Below are 21572 nucleotides of genomic sequence, written 5' to 3' on the forward strand. Positions count from 1 at the left end.
TGTTCTCCAGTAATATATATCGAATTTTTATGAGTTTATTTCAGCCAAACTGATGAAATGCCGGAGAACAATATCTCAAGCTTTCCCTCTACAGTTACAGTTATATTTCAAGGCAAAGGTTTTTTACATTGTTTTTGCATTTCTTCTGGGAGGAAAGGAAGTACGGCCAAGGATGACAAGCCCTGCCCTCTGGGCTGCTGCTCGTGGAAAACCGGCCGTACTTGACGACGGTGCCTTTGGCTGCCGTCGTCTTTGAAGGGAGTTTTTCCATAGTCCCTAAAGGCGGAAAAGTGGGCGGGACAGGGGTAGATGGACTAGCTTTGTAGCCAGTCAGTGGCGGGTGTGGAGAGCAGGGGCTCGAGGCACAATTTCCGGTTCCGGTGGGCTGTCGCGGTCTGGCTTTGGTACCTCGCCGAGAGTTGAGGCTGGGAGGCGGGCCAGCGCAGGGGTTTGAGGTCGGTGTTGGGGGCTGGGGCCGCGCGAGACTGCGGGGGTCTGCCGGGCTACCGCGTGACTGAGGTCTTCTGCCTCTCGCCAGGCTGGCCGCGATGCCCTTGCACAAGTTTCCGGTCGGTCTATGGAAGCAGCTCCGGCTGCAGGAGGGCATCTACTCCCGCCTGCCCCAGCACTACCTTCGCTCACTGGAGGAGAAGCGGACGCCCACGCCCGTGCACTACAGGCCACACGGGGCCAAGTTCAAGATCAACCCCAAAAACGGGCAGCGGGAGCGCGTGGAGGACGTTCCTATTCCCATTCACTACCCGGCCGAGTCCCAGCTAGGGCTCTGGGGCGGTGAGGGCTGGATCCTGGGCCACAGATACGTCAACAACGACAAGGTTGGTGAGCAGGGTAGGCTTTCAGGGGGACTTCCGGGGCTTTGCTGCTTTGGACACCGTGCTGGGCTCCGGAGGTACCTGGAAAGCACAAGGGAAACTGACCAGCCCCAGGGCGGCTTACAGTCTGGTGGAGGCAGCTCCCTCAGTTCCAGGGACTGCTGCTCTTTGTAAAACAGTCTGGGTATCCTGAGACAGGGTGGTCCATATCAGGAACGGCAAGTGCAGAGGCCATGGGGTTGTGTCCCAGATCAAGTGTATGGATGGGGAGGCCTTTGTGTTGAGAGGAGGTGGTGGAGGGGTGTCTGCAGTCACCTGTCAGCTTGATGCGCCAAAGTTTGCCTCTGACACTTCTCTTGACACAAGGCTGGCATTCCGCCACCTTATTGCACTTTGGAAGACAGACACCCACCTGGGGGCAGGTCTCCGAGTTTGTGTTCAACACCTGTTGCCTCTGGTGGGAAACCTGAAGGAATTGCTGAATCCTCTGGGGTATATCTCCCAGGTGGTGTCTCCCTTTGCCTTCTTGGTCCCTGGTGTGGAATGTAATGACTTTTGAATCATGGGGTTATAATTGTGTGTGTGGTGTGCCTGGAACACACACCAGCAACCTAGGCAAAGTCTAGGGTTGCCAAGCTGGCTGGGGAGAAGGTGACTTCTGGATGGGCATCCAGATCTACATCCTGAGTATGCCCTGGGCCTCAGGTCTGTCAGGAGAAGCAGTGACATTCACGAGGACTCTTGTTCTCTCAGCTCTCAAAGAGGGTGAAGAAAGTGTGGAAGCCACAGCTGTTTCAGCGCGAGCTCTACAGTGAGATACTGGACACGAAGTTCTCTGTGACTGTGACTATGCGCACCCTGGACCTCATCGATGAGGCCTATGGGTTCGACTTCTACATCCTAAAGGCAAGAGGGGTCTGATGGCCAGTCAGAGAGGGGAGGCTAGATCAGCACCCACTGGGGCACACTGGTCTTTGGAGTGGAGGGTCTCCAGTGAAATGTGAATGGGAACTTGCCCCTTTCTGGGCAGCTCATTGGGGGCTTTCTGCCCGCAAGAGTTTGTCGCTGTTGGTGCTGTGTTGCCTTCCAGGGCCCAAGGGAATACAGACAGCTGTCCTTGGCTCGCTCTTCTACTGTTCTGGCCTGGGGACTGCAAGCTGTTGTGGGGGACACAGATGGGGCTAGCTGGTTGGGTGGGTGGGACCCTGCCAGCAGCACCTGGCCCTATTCATAGCTTCCCACCAGACCCCAAAGGAGGACCTGTGTTCCAAGTTTGGGATGGACCTGAAGCGAGGGATGCTGTTGCGGCTTGCCCGACAGGACCCCCAGCTGCACCCGGATGACCCGGAGAGGAGGGCAGCTATCTATGACAAATACAAGGTGAGGGCTTGGGCCTGGATTTCCTGCTCCTTGGGGGCCCCAGTGGCTGGCTGCCTGGCCTCACCACATGCCCCTTATCTGCCTGCCCAGGAGTTTGTCATCCAGGAGGATGAGGCTGAGTGGGTTGGCCTGACACTGGATGAAGCTGTGGAGAAGCAGAGGCTTCTGGAGGAGAAGGTGAGCATGTGTGAATGCCAGCTGCTCGGCCTTCTTGGGTGGGCACAGCAGCCAAATGGATGGGGTGGGGAAGTGTACTGCCTTGTGGGTAGCCTGGGTGAGGGGCTACCATACCAGGTGGGCTTAGGAAAGAGCTACCTCTGCACAGCTGCACAGCTGGAGCCATAGTCCTGTGGGTTCCACATGGCACATTCCCTCCCCTCATAGTCCTGACCCTCTCACCCACTTTATATAGGTTCAGGGACAGAAGGACTCTCAATGACCAGAACTGGAGTCTTGGCATCATTGGTTTACTTGGCCACTTAGCATCCCCCAGGGTCTTCCCAGTTTAGACCTTTTTGTGTCTGTCCCCCTAGGAGGGTGTGGAGCCTGTGGTAGCTCCTGGGACTGAGCGCCCCCACCCATGGCGCAGCAGCTGGCTGCCCCTGTTCCCTCTGCTTGGTTTATCTGTGACCACAGGACCCCAAGGCAGAGTTACCAGGGGCAGGCGCCTGATTCCTGCATCCCCAAGGGAAGACAGTCCCTGTCTCATGGACTATGCACTACCCTCTGATCTGAGACCAGAGGGATGGCAAGTAACCTCACTTGACCCTGTGGCCAAGCCTAAGGGGCCCAGTCTTCTCATGCCCAGTTCTTCTTGGTGTTTGACCAAAGGCAACTGGATTTCTGCTCTCTCAAGAGTGCCTCACTGTGACCCTGTTTTGCCCCGGTAGGACCCTGTCCCTCTGTTCAAGGTCTACATGGAGGAGCTAATTGAGCAGCTTCAGCAGCAGGCACTGTCTGAGCCAGCAGTGGTGCAGAAGAGAGCCAGCGAGAAGTGACTGCATAGTGACTGACCTGTGCCTGATAGCCAGGCTGTGTTCCTTGTTGTCCCCCAGCCACCCCACCCTTCTGCTCTTTGGCAAACCCATAGACATAGTCTGGGGTGGTGGCAAGAGACACTTGTGAGCAGTGAGTGAACCATTATTGTGTGTGCAGGCTTTGAAGCCTTTGGGTGGGGTAGACTTTGTGGAGGCCCTAATGGTCTCTGGTTCCAGGATCCCCATTGGCCTGGAGCCTTCTTGCAGCCTCTGAATTCCCCCTGCCCCTGCAGCGGAGGCCCAGCCAAAGCAGGTTCACATACTGGGGGCAGCATGAGTAAAGTCTGAGCCAGGCCATGTGTGTGCTGCTTTGCTTGGGGGACTGAAGCTCTCCAGCAGTCCTTGACCCCATCACCTCCGTTCTCCAGAGGCGCTGGACATAGCTGAGAAGGGTGGTGATCCCCAGCTGAGTTGTGGGACTGAGGCTTATTTTGGTGTTTTTCTTTCCTCTGGGAGAGAATCCTGAGAAGTCGAAGGAGGTCTACGATAGGGCAGGGGGGTGCTTGCCCCTCTGCTTTGCACATCCCTGCCTAGCTCTGGGAGTGACCGGGAAGTGTCTGTATTGGCTCGTCCTTTGGTGTGGTGCACACCCCAACCAGCTCAGACGTGCTGGGGCCTTCAGAGGGCACTGTGTGGGGGTCAATGTCTTGAAGGGAAAGCCATGAGTCAGAAGCTCTGTCAGCACAGCCACATGGACCTACAACCTGGGTGTCCCCTACTCAGCTGACCCACACTTGATTTTTGGGTCAGTCATCCTAAGGCCTTTCTGGCTCTGAGATTTGAGGGTGCCTTGGCCCTCTTCCCTGGAAATACATCATTGAGACCCATTCAGGTCTCTGGGAGCACAGGAAGGGGTTTCCTGACCTGGTCCTGACAACTGGCTCAGAGGTACCAGGCTCCCTGAGGGGTGATGTGGAAGCAACAACACCTAGGCTGTGTTCCTGGTGGTGGAGGCCAGAGGGCACATGTAGGCTGGCTAGTAGGCATGGCTGATCAGAGGGCACAGCTGCAGGAAGGCCTTGGAGATCCCACAACTCATGGGGTCTTTGAAGGTCAGGACATGCCTTGGGGTCAGAACCCCCGGAGAAGGCGGCATGTCCACGAAATTTGTTCATAGCTGTGTACACTGTTTCAGTGCCACACTTCTGGAGTGTCCTCATGCTTCCTATACACCAGTGATTTCTCATGTAACGTCCCTACTTTGTGAACAGTTTTTAATACTTAAAAAGTTTTACCAAAAGCTGACAATTCCTAGCCTACCCCTGCCCCTGCCCTGGTGAATCAGCATGACCCAACCCAGTTGTCCAAACTACAGCCCCAGGCTCCATGCAGATTGGTGGTATTCTGGATGGACCAGCCATCCCATCTTCACATCCACATCACAGTTCCCACGTTCAGACCTGAACTGAATCTTAAGTGATCCCTTTCCAACCTTCAGCCAGTCACTTTGGTCCCCTTTGGTATGCACCCCGGATGTCCCCAGTTCATTGACCTTAGCTCTCATCTCAGTCACCCCTCACTAATCTTATTTCTACCCCAGCAAAGGCCACAAGTAGAGGGGGCTCTTATCAGGACTTGCAGGGTTCATGTGTCAGATTCCTGGGGTCCCCAACAGACCTGGGGCTGGCTCAGTGTTGGGGTGAACTTGGTCTTCACTCCCCGTCAGCACTGGCTGGCCCTGCTCCCCTAGGTCCAGGGCATTGCCACAAGGACAGCAGCCCAGGCTGGCTTCTGGTGCTGCTAACTTGTGGGAGGAGCTCAGAATGGCTTCAGCAGGTCACTCACTTGGTAGCTTGAGTCTCAACTGAGGTGACAGTCTTGAGTTTGGCCTTGGCCCTGAAACATGAGCTCTTTTTTGGAGGGAGGCAGCATCAGTTTGTTTCCTCAAATTCTCACAAGCAAAGCTTAGGAAGCCCTCAATGATTGACATGCTTATCTTCCACCATAAATTAAATAACCCAGGTCAGGGACATGCCCCTGGCAGGCTGCATCCGCCACACTCACCTTTCAGGGGATTGAGGGGGGTTGGGGAGGCACGGATTATTTGCACTCACATGTCACACGGAACCAGGAGCTGAGCCATTGAAACCCACCTGGCCACATGTCCCTCCCCACCATGTATCCCCCCGTCTATGCCCTGATCAGGCCGCCTGAGCTGCCTTTCTCATTTCTTCCCCCTCATCAACTACCCTTCACCAGTGTCTGCTGATGTGTCTGTCCTGAAACCCTCCAGTTCCCCATTGAGGCTCTGTGGCCCCTCAGGATTGGGAGCGGGGGGTGTCATTTGTACTGACCAAGGTCAAACCTGCAGAAGTCAGACCTGCCCTGTGCTGGCCCACACCCCTATCCCTGCACCAGCTGGGTCAGAACCTCCCCAGCCCTCTAGGAGCTTTTGGACAAGCCCCCTTGGTCCCCATGTTTCCCAGTGAGTGGCTGAGACCATGCGTTTACATGACAGCAGAGCCCAACCAATCAGCTTCAGTGTTTAGGGACATGGCTGGGCTGTGGACTGTCACTGGCTATGGACTGGAGAGAGATTCCTTGGAAGTGGAGCAGTAGAGCCCTCTGACAAGAGTAGCCATCAAAACCATGTTATGTCCACTGTCTGGGGTCTCAGTCCAGAGCTCTGCTCCTAACTTCATCCTGAGAGTATCACCTGAGTCCTGCTCTGGTGTGCACTGGCTGTATGCTGGTGGATGTGGAGAGAGCAGGCCAGACCTGGGCACCTTTTCCCTGCTGTGGGTCCTGTCAGGATGCTGGGAGATCAAAGGAGCTACTGTGAGGCCCACCCCTATGCACCATCTGCCATCCCGAGCCTGTGTTTGGACTGTCTCCACCTTCACCATCCACTTTTCATCCCCTTGAACGTTATGCTGGCTCCAGACTCCCTCAAACCACTCTTCCTCCCAGCCCCACCAACTGCTCCCAAGCTGGAGCCCTGGGCCAGATGAACCCCCATAGCAGCCTCAGCCCTATGCTGCCCTGTCCTGCACTGAGCTCTCCCCACCTCATCCTGACCCACAGAAGGGAGCTCCAGGCCCTGGACCCTTTTCTGCCGTCAGCTGTCCCAGACCTTGACCCTGGATAAGACCTGTCTGCTGGTGGTGTTCTGCCCTGCAGGGCATCCCCTCAAAGCTGGGGGCTCAATATTGTGACTGGGCAATTTGGGTGGGGCCAGTGTGATGTGTGAGAGCAAGTTCAGGGGGCTACTCAAGCAGCCTCTGCCCTGTGGCTCTGGGTCCAGCCTAGCCTTCTCTGAGCCCCTTCCCTTGGATATGTGACCCTTTTAATCCATGTTCCAGACCTCCCCTAGCTCCTGGGTCCTCTGGCCTTGTCAGTAGCCTCCTCAGCAACCTCTGAGCCGCCAGAGACATGCCTCAGTCCTGGCCCCTTCCAGGGGCTCAAGGCTCACATCTGCACCTTGTAGTCCTGCAGCTGTTCCTTATGCAACTGTGTTCAGCAGGTGTGGGCTGGGCCTGGGCCAGAAAGCTGGGTTCTCAGGTGGCCTTCAAGGGGGCCTTGACCGTGTGGTGCTCAATCCCAGGACCATTTGGACAGGCCAGGGGCTGTCACAGAGATGATGTTCTGCAACACCCAGGAATGATGCTGTGTCCTTGCTGAGAAGTCCTGGCCTTGAGACATCTGGAAAGGCCTCATCAGGTGGCCTGGGGGTGCACATCAAGGGAAGAGCAGGTGCAAGGTCATGGGTATGTGGTCAATTTCTGTAGGGTTGTAGAGTATCTGCTTAGTGTGGCCGAAGTCCCAGAGTCCTGCAGGTGGAGACACAAGGTCTGTGGGCAGCAAAGCCATGCTGGGGCCTTTGAAGGCTGAGAGGAGAATGTGTGTGTTTGTGTGTTCAACAGACTAATGAGAGTGCAGAGGAAAGGTTGGCAGGCAGGGAGCTGGCAGGCTCTTTGGGTTCTGATGTGGACCAAAAGGGCATTTCCCTCTGCTCTTCCTCCTGTTGCTCTCACCCATTTTTTTCTCACAAGATGGCCTGGCCTTCAGCCCCTGGGGCAAGCCTGACCTGAAGTCCTCCTCTAAGCGGGGGCTGCAAGGATACTGTTTCCGCTTCCTTTAGGGGGTCAGGCAGGGTATGGAGCAGCCTGGGACATGTCCTGAGAGAGGGACAGCGACCCTTCACACTGGGCATTGATGAAACATCCATGTACATGAAAACACTTAACAGCTGGTACAGGAATAGTCACCATCCAGCCATGCCTTACCCAACCCTCTAAGGGACGCTGGTGTGGACCCATCAGCAGCACTGCCTGCTCCCTCCTCAGCTGTCAGGAGTGGCTTGGGGGTGGCGGTATCTAAAGGGGCTGGTTGCCATGGCTACCATAGGGTTCCGGAGCCCGTCATCTGGTCCTTGCCTCAGCCAATCGGTGGTGGGAGCCTGAGCTGCAGCCTAGAGTCACGCTTCTTCCTCCCAGCCACACAGTGTCCAAGAGCAGAGACTCGCTTCCTGGAGTGGCTGAAAGTGCTCAGACGGATGGCCAAGCCCATCATGGCGGACTGCGGGATGGTGGGGCGCCAGCAGGCACACACAGCCAGGCAGGTGAGGTAAGCCGGGTGGGCGGGCAGGCGGACAGATGGACAGATGGATGGACAGGCAGACAGGTGGACGTGCTCCCTGCTGCCCTTTGTTCTTATGGCTGAGGCCCTGCCCTCTGTACCCTACATGCATGTACACGCGTACCCGTACCCTCACGCTGAACCCCTCTCCCCAAATGTCCCAAGGAAGGGTCATCAAAAGAGAGACAAAGGAAACAGCATGAGGCAGAATGAATCCACCGCACCATGGTCACGAAAATCACTCTCAATGTCTTTCACATTAGATTTCACATGGAGGCAGCATCAAAGACCCCCAACTGGCCAGGAGGCCCTTGGCATAAGGGCCACCTGCCCCTCTCCCAGACTCCACTCCCAGGGATAGGTGACAAGCCACATCAAGTCAGTGAGGTTTAAGGGACATTTTTTTTTCGAGAAGAAAAAAGCAAAAAGGACGCGGAAGAAAGGGAAAAAATGTTTATCTGTAATGGGGCGCGGCTAGCCCAAGATGGATCAGAGGCGCCAAATCCCATTACTCGGGACTTCAGAGAACAGGCCCCCAAAAGACAGCAGCGATTAAGAGCTTGTAAATGAAGTGTCCTTTGGAGATCAAAGAGGAATACAAGCTTGTGTGTGCATGTGTGTGTGTGTGTGTGTGTGTGTGTAGAAACATGTACCGCGGGGCAACTGCAGTGGGGCTGTGTGCCACAGCATGGTGAAGCCTGGAGTGTCACCTGCCTGCCACGGGCACCATCCATGTTGCTGTGTCCTTGGTGCTGTGTGGATATGTGGACACGCCCAGAGGGGGCCAGGCTGGGTGCAGGAAAGGCCTGGTCTGTACCACCCACACCTGGCCTCATGCAGCCAGCTCTCTAGGAGGCGGTCCTGACTGGGCCTACTTCCCCACCTGAGCCTCCACCATCTCTTAGGGTCGGGTCCAGTCCCCAAGTTCAGCCCAGATGGGTCTGGCAGGAGCCAAGAGCACGGGCCCAGCTATAGACAGAGCTGAGTGTGAGGGTGGGTGGTGACTGCCTCTAATGACCCCAACTGCCATCCCACTGCCCTCAGAGGCCAAGAGTTTCCAGATGGCCTGGAGAGGTTCAAAGCCTCTGTCGGCATGATTGTTAGGTTATTAGGTAAACCCCGAGAAGCAAATCTTTTAATCCACTGTGGCTAATCCAGTGCACTTTTGTTTGCCAGGACAGATTCTGCAGCAACAAAGGGGCCGGGGGGAACCCCAGCATACATAATCACATACTTATAACTTGGCCGTGACCATGCAGGGCTCCTAAGCAGTGGAAAGAGACATCACAGGACCGCAAAGAGCAGGGTGGGCAGCAGAGGGGCCAGGGGCATGCAGAGGTTGACCTGGAGGGCATGTGCTGTGGATGAGAGCAGCTGGCCTGTCTCCCATCACAAAGTCATCTAGCTACCAGCTCAAGAGGTTGCCCCTGGTCCCTGGGACTCTGTAGGTTTGGGGGAGGGGAGGACTGAATGAGATACATCATCAGGTAGAGGAGAAAAGATAACCCGCAGAGGGCCGCGAGTGCTCCTAGCACTGGGAGAGGCCGTTGGGGGTGGAGTGGCCAGGATGGGGAAGGGCACTCCAGGTGAAGGAACAGTGAAGACAAAGGGGAACTTTCACCTGGTGTAAGGCTAAGTGTGGCAGGAGGGAAGGCATGCCTAACACCAGAAGGGGAAGTGGCCTGAGGCCATCTGGGAAGGTAAGACTTCATCTGCTGCTTCTAGAACTCTGGCTGAAGCCCCTCAGGTGTAAGGCCCCTTCACTAGGACTCCACCTTTTCTAGGAAATTAGTGCTAGGGTTGGGGGAGGCCAGTAGCCCTCCCCGCTGGTTGTGACATGTCTGAGACACAAGATTTGGGCCACAGCCAGCTGTGGGCTTCAATCAATGGCCCAGGCCCATTCACAGAGAGTCATATAGGTTCCTCTGTGGACAGTGGGGCTGAGTAAGGACCCTCACTTTATTGAGGAGGATACTCTGGCTCAAAGAGGTACCCATGTTGCCCAGAGCCATTAGTTGTCCCAAGACATAGGCAGATCACCAAGTCTCCAAGGAGGCAGGAGCTGGGCCAACCCTGGCCACACCATCGATGTCTCTGAGGCTCCCAAGTTGGGGAGCCACTAGATTGATGGTGGGCAGGCTGCTCTCCCCTCCTCCTTCCCAGGTCCCTGTGGCAGGCAGGGACTTTGAGCCCTCAACACTCGTCCTTTAGCCCTGAGCCTACTTGACAATCTCCTGGACCCCTGGACATACCTTTGGGGTCAGAGTCCTCCAGAAAGGCAGTACAGGAAGGTGTCCCTGCTGTGCCTCTCAGCCTGAAGTGACAGGACCCTTCTCAGGACACTGAGGATGAGACCTGAGTTGGGAGATAAGTGGAGGGGCTCACATACCTGCTGCCATGCTACTGCTTTTCTGCTGGCCTTGGGACCTGACTTTGACTCATGGGGGCCATCAGTGATGTGGCGGGGCTGTGTCATATCTGCTGGTGAGTTGTCCATGCAGAGGACATAGGGTGAGCAAAACCATCAGGACAGGACAACATATAGCAGCAGGGTTAGAAGGGGACAGTCATGCCAGGTATTGTGTATGCAGCAGTGGACACTGAGCTGACATTGGAGCCAACTTGTTTGAGGCAAAGCCCTATTCCTGTCTCCATAATTCCCTGGCATTGGGGTCAGGATCACTCCTGGGGCATCTGCCTCCAGCAGTTTCAGCTGAAAGGCAGGCGAGAGAAGTCCAAACAGCAAGAGGGATGCAAAATGTCAGCCTGGACAACACATCTGCCCCACAGATATGAGGGTGAGAGGAGAAAAACAGGAGAAATGAGGTAGGGAGGATTACTCGATACGGGGTTGGGGCCCAGGAGGACCTCAGCCTTGAGTGCACAGAGGTTGGCCCAGGAAGCTCGACATGGCACCATCTCATTGTTCCTGGGGCCCAACTTGAGGTGACTGCAGCAGTCATAGGATGGCCTGCCACCCTTTCTGTCACTGCCCAATGGATTTGCTCTGTCCTATCCCCCAGGATCTTCACCCCTGTCCGTCTTGTTCTGATCATTGAAAGGTGTCACTTGCTGCAGAACTTTGTGGTCTCCATGTAATCATAACAGTGATATCATGTAGAACTTCTTCCTGAACGCATAAAGGAGAGAATGGAACCCATGCCTAATTCTGCTTTCCAGTTATAACCTGGTATTAATGCCCTGGAATAGTTCGTTAGTCCTCTTGCCTTAATATGCATATGTTCTATATTCAAAATATGAGCACCATGCATGTGCAGCCTTCTAGCTTTTCTCTTTGGTGTTATATCTTGTGACCTTGGTGAAATGGCTCCACATCCTTTGTTGGGCTTGGGATGAGGGCTCAAACAACACCTGGTTCCCCCACCCACCCAGCTCAGAACTGATGGAAAAAGGATGCTTAGGGAGGAGAGATGCAGCCCAGGGCTAAGCTTATGGTTGGTAAGGAGGCTAGGCAGTGTTTCTGGAGCTGTGCCTCCAAAGGGAAATCCATTTTTTTCTCCTTAGAACTGGATGAGACAAGGACTTCCTCCCCCTACCTACCCACCTACTCCCACCTCCCACACCTGTTGTCTGGGCAGAGGGTTCAGTGAATGGACAGCCTGGAAGGGGCTCAGTCTGAGGCTCCCATCTCCCTACAGAAGTCCAAATCAGTATACTTCCTCCTATCCTCTCCTCTGAGGAGGATGGTGGGGATCTGCACAGTATTCCATCTCTGCAGCTAGTCCTCTGCTGCTGGTTTTCACCATCCTGCATTGGGCCATGCCTCCCATGCATCAACATACCTCATTGGTACATTTGGGATGATGCCTTTGAATCCTTTTTATAAGTTGTCTTCCTCAGCCAAGTGCATGAACACGTGTAAGGCCTCAAAGGCCACTTTATTTTAAAATATTCCTTTTATGTCTAAAATGAAGAAAAGAATTTCATTTCTGCTATGTTTTTTGTTTAGTTACTGGAGAGTTTGAACAAATGTCATCAATGGTTAATCAAATCAAAGCCTCTAGTGGCAAACTCCTGCTCCCAAGGAAGGGGGTTTCATTTTAAAGGACCTCTGTAAAAGTTCACCTGTTCAGAAGTGAGGTTCCGGCAGGTGTATTATATCTGGTTTCAGCTCTGGGTGGCTGATGCCATCCCTCTGTCAGGTCACCCCTGCTTCGTTGCAGGCCCCCAGTGCTGCCCTCCATCTCTTCAGGGTTTTCTCTAGCTTACTCCTCTGTCTCCTCTACCTCCACCCTGCTTGAACAATTTCCCTTCCATGCCCACAGCCATAACCCACTATAGAGCACTGTTGCATTTTCTCCAGGCTTTCTGACTATCTTCCTGTCCCTGCAGGACGGGGGCCCTAAGGAGCTGGAGGCCCAAGGGCCCTGTTCTGCTCCTAGGGCCTGGGGACATCTGCCACCATGGACCAGGAAGAGGATAAATGTGGACACAACCCCAGGAGCCTGGCCTGGCCACAGCAGCAGCTCTGCAGAACCAAGGCAAGAATTGGGGGCCCATGTCTGGGAGTGGGGTGGCAGCCTGAGGGCCAGTACCTGGGAAGTACTGCTGTCTGTCTGACCCACCCTGGACTCCTGCACACCAAAGAGACTCTGCTGCGCCATGAAGGCCACTCAGTCTGTCTCTAAGCCTCTGAGGCTGAAGAGGAGAGATGAGGGGCTACAAGGGCATCTTCTGTGTCCAGCACTGTGGGGCCTGAGGTCATTCTAGCGAGTGAGAGACACCTGCCACCAGGACCCTAGTGTGGCCAGTGTGGGTTTAGACATGCAGCTCCTGTAATGTGCTGTCCTCATCCACAGCCTTGCCCCCTGTTCACCCTGCTCTTAGACATAATGATGGCTCTAGGAGGTAGCCTGTGTCCTCAGGAGGCTGGGGATGTTCTGGTGACCCCCATCCCTCACTGCTCCCCTTTCCTACAAAATCCTAGGCAGCAGATGCTATGCTGAGTCCTGGGAGAGGAGAGGCAGGTGCCATTGGTGGGCAGCTGGGTGGGAGGCTTGCTGGTGGCTCAGGCAGCCCTGAGTGGGGACTTCTGCCTCTGCCTGGGAGATATATAAGATGAGGGTGGGCAACAAGTGTGAGCAGTGTCCAGAAGAAGATGTGATGACACTAGAGGTGACCTGGGGGTCAGTGTAGTAGAAGCATGAAATGGGCAAGCGACCAGATGCGCCCAGGGGAGGAGACACTAGTGAAGAGCCTTGCAAGGCTGTGTGCAGCAGAGAGAAGTCTAAGTGAGGGCTGTTGGGGAGGTGTGGATGGATGAAATGTTGGGGGGCCCTGCAGCAAGAGGAGGTGAGCAGGTCCCTATGTGTCCTAAGTGGCAGCTTCATTGTACAGTGGCAATACAGTTGTCCCCTGGAGGCTACCAGGAATATTTCTCCAGGTGTTAGGCCCAGCATGGCTGTGCAGAGGGCAGGGTCTTGGGTGGTGATAGATGGTGGCAGAAGCAATTCCTATGGGCAGTAATCAATTCCTGGTGCCGACATCCTTCCCTCATGGAGAGGCTGGTGGTGGGTGTGCAACACAGAATTGGCCAGCTGGGCTTGCAAGTCAGGCAAGGGCTGACAGCAATGGGGAAAGGGATGGTGGGTGCAGGAATCAGGACACTCAGAAGCCCTTGTTCTCAGGCTGGCCTGGGCAAGTGAGACCCGCAGGCAGTGGTAGGAAGGGGTGCACTTGTCTGGTGGGTGGAAGAAACTGAGTCAGGTGGGCCTAGCCGAGGTGGAGCCTCAGCCAGTCTCAGCCCACAGTTTTCTGGAGGTTAGGGCTCCTGGCCAAGTGACAGCAATCATTTATTGGATGCCTACTGCTTACCCTGGCCCTGGCCCTGAGTTCAGACTGCCTGAGGACTAAGGGAGGGCAGAGCCCCAGACCACCTCCTCAGCTTCCTGGCCAGCTGGGGGGGCAGTGGGCATGAAGAAGGAGGAGATACAAGCTGGACATCATTAAGGGTTTAGCTCCCGGTCAGCCTGGCTCTGCTCTCCCCACCTACCCGGGCACGAGCTGCGCGACCTGAGAGCCTATGGGTGCCGACCTCAGTAACCCAAGGTTGGTGGACAACCATGTGGGCAGCAGAAAACGGCTGCAACTTGGCAGGCGCCTCGCGGTGTCCACATCGTAGGCCGGTCGTCCGCTTGGAGCACCGGTCCAAGCCTTCCTGGAGACTACAGTCTTTAAACCCTCGCGGAGGGCGCCTCTCCTGGATTCCACAGCCCAAGGGCACCCTCGCATTGTCCTGTGGCCCTCTCAGGTCCCCTTCCCCAGCTGCGTTGCCTCACCCACGCCCTGCCCACTTGAGCATATTTAACCGCGCCCACTCATTCCGGCCCCGCCTCGCGTCCCCGGCCCACCTGAATGCTTTTGGCTCCGCCTCAAAACTCAGGGACAACCCTTAAGCCCTGGCCCCGCCTCCACGCTTGAGGCCCCACCTCCATGCTCTTAGCCTTTCCCACGCTCCGGCTCGCGCTCTCGGCCTGGATTCCACTCTCTAGGCCCTGCCCCACGCTCTCGACCCCACCCCCACGTTCTTGGCCTTGAGCACGTGCCCTGGCCTCGCCTCCACGTTCGAAGCTCCACCCCCATATTCTAGTACCTTCCTCCACTCTCCTAGCCTAGTCCCTGCGCTTTGGCTCCGTCTCACGCACTAGGCCCAGTTCTCATTCTCGGTCCCACCCTCACGTTCTTGGCCTTGCGCCAACGTTCTCGTCCCACCCTGTGTCAGCCCCGCCCAATTCCCTCAGTTCCACCCCATGCTCCCGACCCCGCCCCAAGCTCTCGGCCCTTCCCTCGCTTTGGGTCCCGCCCCACGCCCCGGCCCCGCCCCCGCACTTCCGGGTGGCGCCGGCGGGGGCGCTCGGGCCTGGGCTTCGGCACTCTGGGCTTGGGCTCCCCGCTCCGGTAAGCGGTCGGGGCCGCTGCCGCAGGACCGGCCGCGGACCAGCCGCAGTCCGGCCGGACCTGTGTCCCAGCGGAGCAAGCCAGTGAGAGCGGGCGTCCGGCCTCAGCGGCGCCCCCGCGGCCTGCCTGCGCCCGTCTCCGGGCAGCCGCGCCGCCGCGCCGCCGCCTCCGCGATGGGGGCCACCCCGGGCCGCGCCCCCGCCCTGTCCCGCCAGTCGCGCCGCTGCTGAGCGCATGGGCCGCGCCGCGCCGCGCGACTCCCGGAGCCGGGCCCTGGGCTCCGCCGCGCGCGGGTGAGTAGTGCGGGTCGGTAGCGCATTCCTGAGGGGCGCGGGCAAGTGCAGCCGCCTTTTGTAGGCCGCGTAGGCCGGGCCCGGCGTGGGACCCGGAAGAGGGGCTTGTCGAGTGTGGGCCAGGAGCGTGTGAGGCGAGGCTATGCGGGCTCGGAGGGCGCGTGAGGGTAGGGTGTGAGGTCCGGGAATGGGTTAGGGGAGGCTGTGTGGGCAGGCTGTACGGGCTTGGAGGACGTGTGAGGGTAAGCTGTGTTGGGAGTGTGTGAGGGGAGGCATACTGGAGTGTTCAGGCAGTGCATGGAGGGTGTGCAGACTGCGGTGATATAGGAGAAAGGTGTGTCAGAAGGGGTTGTTAGCTGGGGATAGGGAAGGTAAGGGCCGTTCACATTGGGGAGAAGAGTGCTGAGTTTGGTTCAGAAAGGGCAGGCTCTTGCTCTAGGTATGTGGAAGGGTGTAAGGAAGACCCAGGATTCTGAGAAGAGGTGGGGTTTCCTTCTGGAGGAGGCTGGGGTCTGCAACTGATGTGTTTGGATGATGCTGGGTGAGTGCTGTGATCTGTGGGCTTTGGTTTCAGGGTGCGGGTGGTGTGGAGTAGCTGCTGGGGTGAAACAGTGTGTGCAGGGGTTCTGGAGAGAGGCTGGACAGTGGAGTGTCCTTTTCCCCTACCCCCAGCAAAAAGTAGGAATGAGTGAGTTTGAAACCCAAGGAGGTCACTCCCTCTGAGGTAGAGGTGCCTTAGGCTGGGTCTAGGCTGTTGTTTGGCTTACCTGAGTGGCTGTACTCTTTCAGGTTGATGCTTTGTCCCCCAGACTGTCTCTTGGGGGTGGGTCATAGATTCTACCTTCACACCACATTTTGTAATTCAGTCCCCCCTTGAAACCAGAGCTGTACAGCCAGGGCAGTGAAACTTAGTTCAGCACTGAGGACAGTAGAGAAAAATAAATTCTCTTGAGACTTTCTCAGCTCATCTCTCAAATTTCTAAAGCGTTCTTATTGTGCATTTCGGCCCCTCCTTTTTGCTTGCATTTATGTTCTCTGCTTCTCAGGAAGAGTCTCAGGCATACTTGGATTCACAGGCCCTGTTTTAGAGAACACACAGTCTAAACCTGACTTCCCAAGATAACAGTATCGAGTTCATTTTTAAGAACTTCTATTCAGAAACAAGGATGGGAAAGCATTAAAAGTACAGTGTTTCTGTTTGTTTTTCAGCAGGTGTTGAGGTTTCTTGGATTTTTAGTTTTAGAAAAGCTAAGTGGACTTTTTTTGGTTACACTGGTTATTTAGAATTTAGGTGGTGGGGGGATGGATTACATGTAAAATAGTAGCCCTTAACTTTTTAACAGTTCAGTTGACAGTTGGGAAAATGTCAGAATCATGCTGTATTACTTCCACATTCCACATAAACCAGAGGGTCAAAGTTATATTTGAGCTAAATAAATAAATATATACCCATCTATAGTATCAAGCTGGCTGCTATGGTACCCAGGGGGTATGTTTTGGCACTGACTAAAGGAGATTTTAAATGTGGTATCAGAGTTGTAGATTCCTTTTATGGAATCTCTTTATTGATGGTGGTTTCACACTATTCGCCAGATTCAGTGCTTGTAGGCATTTGGTTCTAATCTGAATTAGTATAATTGTTTTATGTGTGGCATGTACATATGTATACACTAAATGCTTGGTGTGCTTCTCTGTGGAAACCTGAAGGTTGAGGGAATTGGAGGACATTTCGATAACGTCAGTAATTTGGGGCGATGTTCATGTATGTCCAGAGACACCAAAGGCCTCTGTCAGTTGACAACCAAAAATAGATGTGAATTATAAGAAATGTTTCTTTTGAGCAATGGAAAATAGTTTTAAATGATCAGGGGAACTTGTGTACAGGTGAATTAAAATGCTAGTGTTTAAGACAACCCCAGTTTGGTTATAAAGGGCTAGATCTTGAACTTACTGCTCTTTTCGAGTTCAGCATCTGTAAAGAGGTAACATTTGACATCTGTGGCGTGTCATTTTCCTTTATGCCAATGAATCTAATATTTATTGGTGTCCATTAGTTTCCAGACCTTGTGAAAGGTGCTATGGTTCCTGCAGAAAATGTGTACAGGCTGCTACAAATAATTTACATAGAAGTCATAAGCACCCTAAGAGAAAGTTGACAGTGATCGTAATTCGTTTTCCATTCAAAAACAGTGACTTGGTTTTTTTTCTTTCTTTATTTCTTCCTTTGTTTTTTAAGGATTTTATTTATTTTTTTAGAGAGAGGGGAAGGGAGGGAGAAAGAAAGGGAGAAAAACATCGATGTGCGCTAGAAACATCGATCAGTTGCCACCTGCACGCCTCCAACTGGGGACCTGGCCCTCAACTCAGGCATGTTCCCTGAGTGGGAATCAAACCACCTTTTGGTTTGCAGGCTGGCACTCAACCCACTGAGCCACACCAGCCAGGGCTTTTTATTTTTTATTTTTTTAAATTGATGTTATATGCAGAGAGGAAGGGGTAGAGAGAGAAAGAGAGAAATGTGGATTTGTTGTTTAACTTGTTTATGCACTCTATGGTTGATTCTTGTATGTTCCCTGACCTGGGATCAAACCCACAACCTTGGTGTATCGGGACAACACTCTAACCAACTGAGCTGTCAGGGCACAGGTGACTTGCTTTTTTCTTAACACGTTGCATACCGGGGAATTTAAATGCCTTTTAGAAATGACGAGAATTCTCGCCACCCATATGCAGTGTGTTAAGGTCAATGAACTACAGAGTAGTTCAGGGTAAGGGTAAGGCTCAGGGGGCCAGCTGCGGGCCCTCTTTCCTCTTGAACAAGAGGACATTTGACATCTGTGAGCTGGTGTGGAGCTGAGACACCACAGGTACTCATTCTATGTTGGTAGTGCTCAAAGACAGCAATTTTGCAGTCGAAGTGGTCCATGAGCAGCGGGTGCTGTAGCCCATGGGTCTTGACCTTAAGAAAGAAGCTGTTCCTGCTGAGGCTGAAATTATAGCCTACCCAGTAGTTTTCATAAAAAGCCATGAGCTGCAGAAATGTCATTTGGTGCACATAATTGTGACCCAGCTTTCATCTATAGATGCTTTTCACTTCTAGCTGTCTGCAGCCGCTTGGCAGGTGAAGTGTGTGCAATGTGAGAATACAGGTATTGGGGATGGATTACATGTAAGCCAGGACCCAGAGTATGGGATGATGGCCAGGGAGGGCTACCCTTTGTGTTGGTACCAGATTTTAGGGTTTTATTTTGCTTCTTCTGGCTTGTTCAGTGCTCCAGGCATTTTGGACCTGACATGCTTATCTCCAGCCCACTTCTAGGCAGACCACCTACATCATGGCAGGCTGTATTGCAATCCCCTTTTGGCCAGGTTGGGTGGCATAGCCCGAGCTTGTGGACTCTTAAGAGCTCCTGTAGGATGTGGCAGAGAGGACTGAAGACTTGGCAGAGTGCTGATCCAGGACAATCTTCCCTCAAACCTAAGGCAGTCTTGTAGTAGCAGCAACAAAAAACCCATGGTTCCTTGACCTCTAAGAGAGTAGGTGGTTTGGTTTTCCGCTTACAGTTAAATGTGAGCTGTATGCTACTTTAGCTAAAAGTTATAATTGTATTAGATTTTTTTTTTCCATACCTTCTCTGTTCCTCAGTGTACCCAGTGGCCATTTGCCATTGGTACGATGCTTTCCTTACAAAAGCAAGGTTTTAAAGGTCAAGTGCAGTTTTCTAATGGGAGCATTTTTAAGACTATCCACATCAGTGACATGAGAAGGCTTCTGTGCATGTGTATGTGAATAGTGTTCTTTGATCACTCATTTGAAGATGCTGAAGGTGACCCACAATTAACTAATCTTTTAGGCATGTGTTTAGAGTTAGAGGAACAACTCACTGTGTGTTTACACATGTTGTGAGGCATACTAAGTATGAAGTGGTAGGGTAGATAGAAAGCACAGTGGCTGTGGGCCTAGAGAATGTGGGGAGCAGATACAACCAACGGTGTGTGATGTGCCATCCTTTCCATATCTGAGTCTCATAGTAGTCCTGGGGAGCAGGTAGGATGGTCATCCCTATCTCATGGCTTTCACCCAAGTTTGTACAACTAGGTTGACTAGAAGCGCCTTTCTTTTCTCTAGTCTTCCTGCCTTCCTGGAGCTTGCAGAGAAGGACTTGTCACTTGGGTCTGCAGCTGAGACGGGAGGTCCCCAGGCTGCTAGTCTCTGTGATGTTTTCAGAGAATAGCACTTGAGGGGTGTGGTGCTCTCCATGTTCTGGGAAGTAATTTCTTAGTGCCAGAGGCATTCCTGTAGTGGTAAAAGTTTCCAGAAATTGTTTTATTACAGCACAAACCTTGTGGTGAAAGATTGCAAATGAAAACTGCATTTCTGGCTTTTAAGTTAGAGTGGGAGGGCATCATTGCGAGTCTTGTCTTGAGAAAACCTCTGTGGTCATGTTTCCATGGACCCACCTTTCCTAATCCTTGTCCTCTTAATGGTTTCAACAGGACAGATTGATTCACTTTGGAGCTATAAGTACTGATGTATTAGGGTGCAGCGCTCATTGTTCATTGACGCAGATTCTCAAAATGAATATTCAAGAGCAGGGTTTCTCCTTGGACCTCGGAGCAAGTTTCACTGAAGATGCCCCCAGACCCCCAGTGCCTGGTGAGGAGGGTGAACTGGTGTCCACAGACCCCAGGCCCATCAGCCACAGCTTCTGCTTTGGGAAAGGTGTCGGGATTAAAGGTGAAACTTCAACAGCCACTCCGAGGCGCTCAGATCTGGACCTGGGGTACGAGCCTGAGGGCAGTGCTTCACCCACCCCACCATACTTGAAGTGGGCTGAGTCATTGCACTCCTTACTAGATGATCAAGATGGGATAAACCTGTTTAGGACTTTCCTGAAGCAGGAGGACTGTGCTGACCTGCTGGACTTCTGGTTTGCCTGCAGTGGCTTCAGGAAACTGGAGCCCTGTGACTCGAATGAGGAGAAGAGGCTGAAGCTGGCCAAAGCTATTTACCGAAAGTACATCCTTGATAATAATGGCATTGTGTCCAGGCAAACCAAGCCAGCCACCAAGAGTTTCATAAAGGACTGCATTATGAAGCAGCTGATAGATCCTGCCATGTTTGACCAGGCCCAGACGGAAATCCAATCCACCATGGAGGAGAACACCTACCCCTCATTCCTCAAGTCTGATATTTATTTGGAATACACGAGGACAGGCTCAGAGAGCCCAAAGCTCTGTAGTGACCAGAGCTCTGGGTCAGGGACAGGGAAGGGCATACCTGGATATCTGCCCACTTTGAATGAAGATGAGGAATGGAAATGTGATCAAGATATAGACGAAGATGATGGCAGAGACCCTGCTCCCCCCGGCAGGCTGACACAGAAGCTGCTCCTGGAGACAGCTGTCCCGCGGGCCTCCTCAAGTAGACGGTACAGCGAAGGCAGAGAATTCAGGTGAGTCAGACACAAGGAGTCTGTTTTTGTGCTCACCTCTGAGAGCTGGAGAATTATCAAGGAAAGGTGTTGGTAAGGAATGATCTTGTGTTTCAGCCCCAAGTGGGTATACTGCAGCTGCTGTGGGTGAGTTGGGGTTTTAGTTCTTATTCATGATACCTTCACATTTGCATTTAGATGTTTTTAATATTTATATGTTGTAGATACTTGAATCAAGAACAGAAAAAATATATGGCTTTGTAAGTCATTAGGAATATTGGAATTCTTAGAAGTCATGATATTTAACATTTGACTCATTAGCAGTAAAATTTATATCCTCTTGCATAGAAGGTGGATTTACCTGGTAGAGATAATCCTTTTAGCTTAATAAAGGGAGGTGTGGACATTTAAGTGCATCAATACTTAGAGAATTCTGGATAATTTTTTTAATAACCGTTTTCTAAGATTCTTCCTAGAGATTGGGAAGTGGTGGTGAGGAGACTGCCATACAACACGTTGTCTGAGCACTTCGGGACATCTGTGGCTGTGGTTGCATTTCTAAGATTGGACCTTTTCCCCCTGCCAACAAAATGAGTTTGTGCTGTTGTGTTGTCAGTTCCCAGCAGCCCAGGGGCATTCTCAAGTGATTGCAGCCTTTGCATGTAGGCTATTTGCAACTTCTGAGGCATGAAGTGGTACTATGAAGGAATGGTTACAACTTAGGAAACCTGGTTCCTCATTCTCTTTTCTTGGTCACTGGACGTGTATTTGGTTGTGGTTGGAACCTGTTGCTGATGTTAGCAGATATTAGCAGGCTTTTCTGTTTTCCACTTATTTCCCTATCCCTGGTTCTGGAGGCTTCTGCCCTGCTGATTTGATCAAGAGTCTGAAAACATTTGTAGGTGCTGGGACTCTCCCATGGAGTTACTAAAAATCTGGATCATTTTTCCAAGCTTACTGTGGCAGAGAAATTGGTTCCTTGCCAGTCAACACAGGTTCAGACATTTCTGAGGTTTAACCATCCTTCAAGTGATGTGATTCAAGATACACTGAGGTAATTTTTGCATACTTTTTGCTCACTGTCTTTAGCTAAATGCT

At 53.1% G+C, this 21572-nt stretch overlaps 2 protein-coding genes across 6 annotated transcripts in view; both read left to right on the plus strand.

The window, feature by feature from the left end:
• The first annotated feature begins 357 nt into the window (after nt 1-357).
• On the plus strand, nt 358-3545 carry MRPL28 (mitochondrial ribosomal protein L28). Its single transcript, XM_090277385.1, has 6 exons — nt 358-455; nt 539-836; nt 1587-1739; nt 2079-2213; nt 2304-2390; nt 3104-3545. Exons 2-6 carry the CDS (start codon nt 549-551, stop codon nt 3209-3211), a joined length of 771 nt encoding a protein of 256 aa, XP_090133511.1. The 5' UTR covers nt 358-455; nt 539-548; the 3' UTR covers nt 3212-3545.
• An 11435-nt stretch (nt 3546-14980) lies between these two features.
• The window catches only part of AXIN1 (axin 1), an 85489-nt gene continuing 78897 nt past the window's right edge, over nt 14981-21572 (plus strand). For 3 of the 5 annotated variants that reach the window (XM_090277386.1, XM_090277387.1, XM_090277389.1), the window contains exon 1: nt 19545-20495. In XM_090277386.1, the coding sequence (XP_090133512.1) occupies nt 19618-20495 (878 nt within the window). In that variant the 5' untranslated portion in view covers nt 19545-19617. Of the gene's footprint in view, nt 15040-19536; nt 20496-21572 lie in introns of those variants that run through there. The other 2 variants (XM_090277390.1, XM_090277391.1) reach the window with 1 other exon arrangement.

The sequence above is a fragment of the Furipterus horrens genome, unplaced genomic scaffold (genome assembly GCF_987537825.1).
Source record: "Furipterus horrens unplaced genomic scaffold, mFurHor1.1.pri manual_scaffold_5, whole genome shotgun sequence".
In the NCBI taxonomy this organism is placed as follows: domain Eukaryota; kingdom Metazoa; phylum Chordata; class Mammalia; order Chiroptera; family Furipteridae; genus Furipterus; species Furipterus horrens.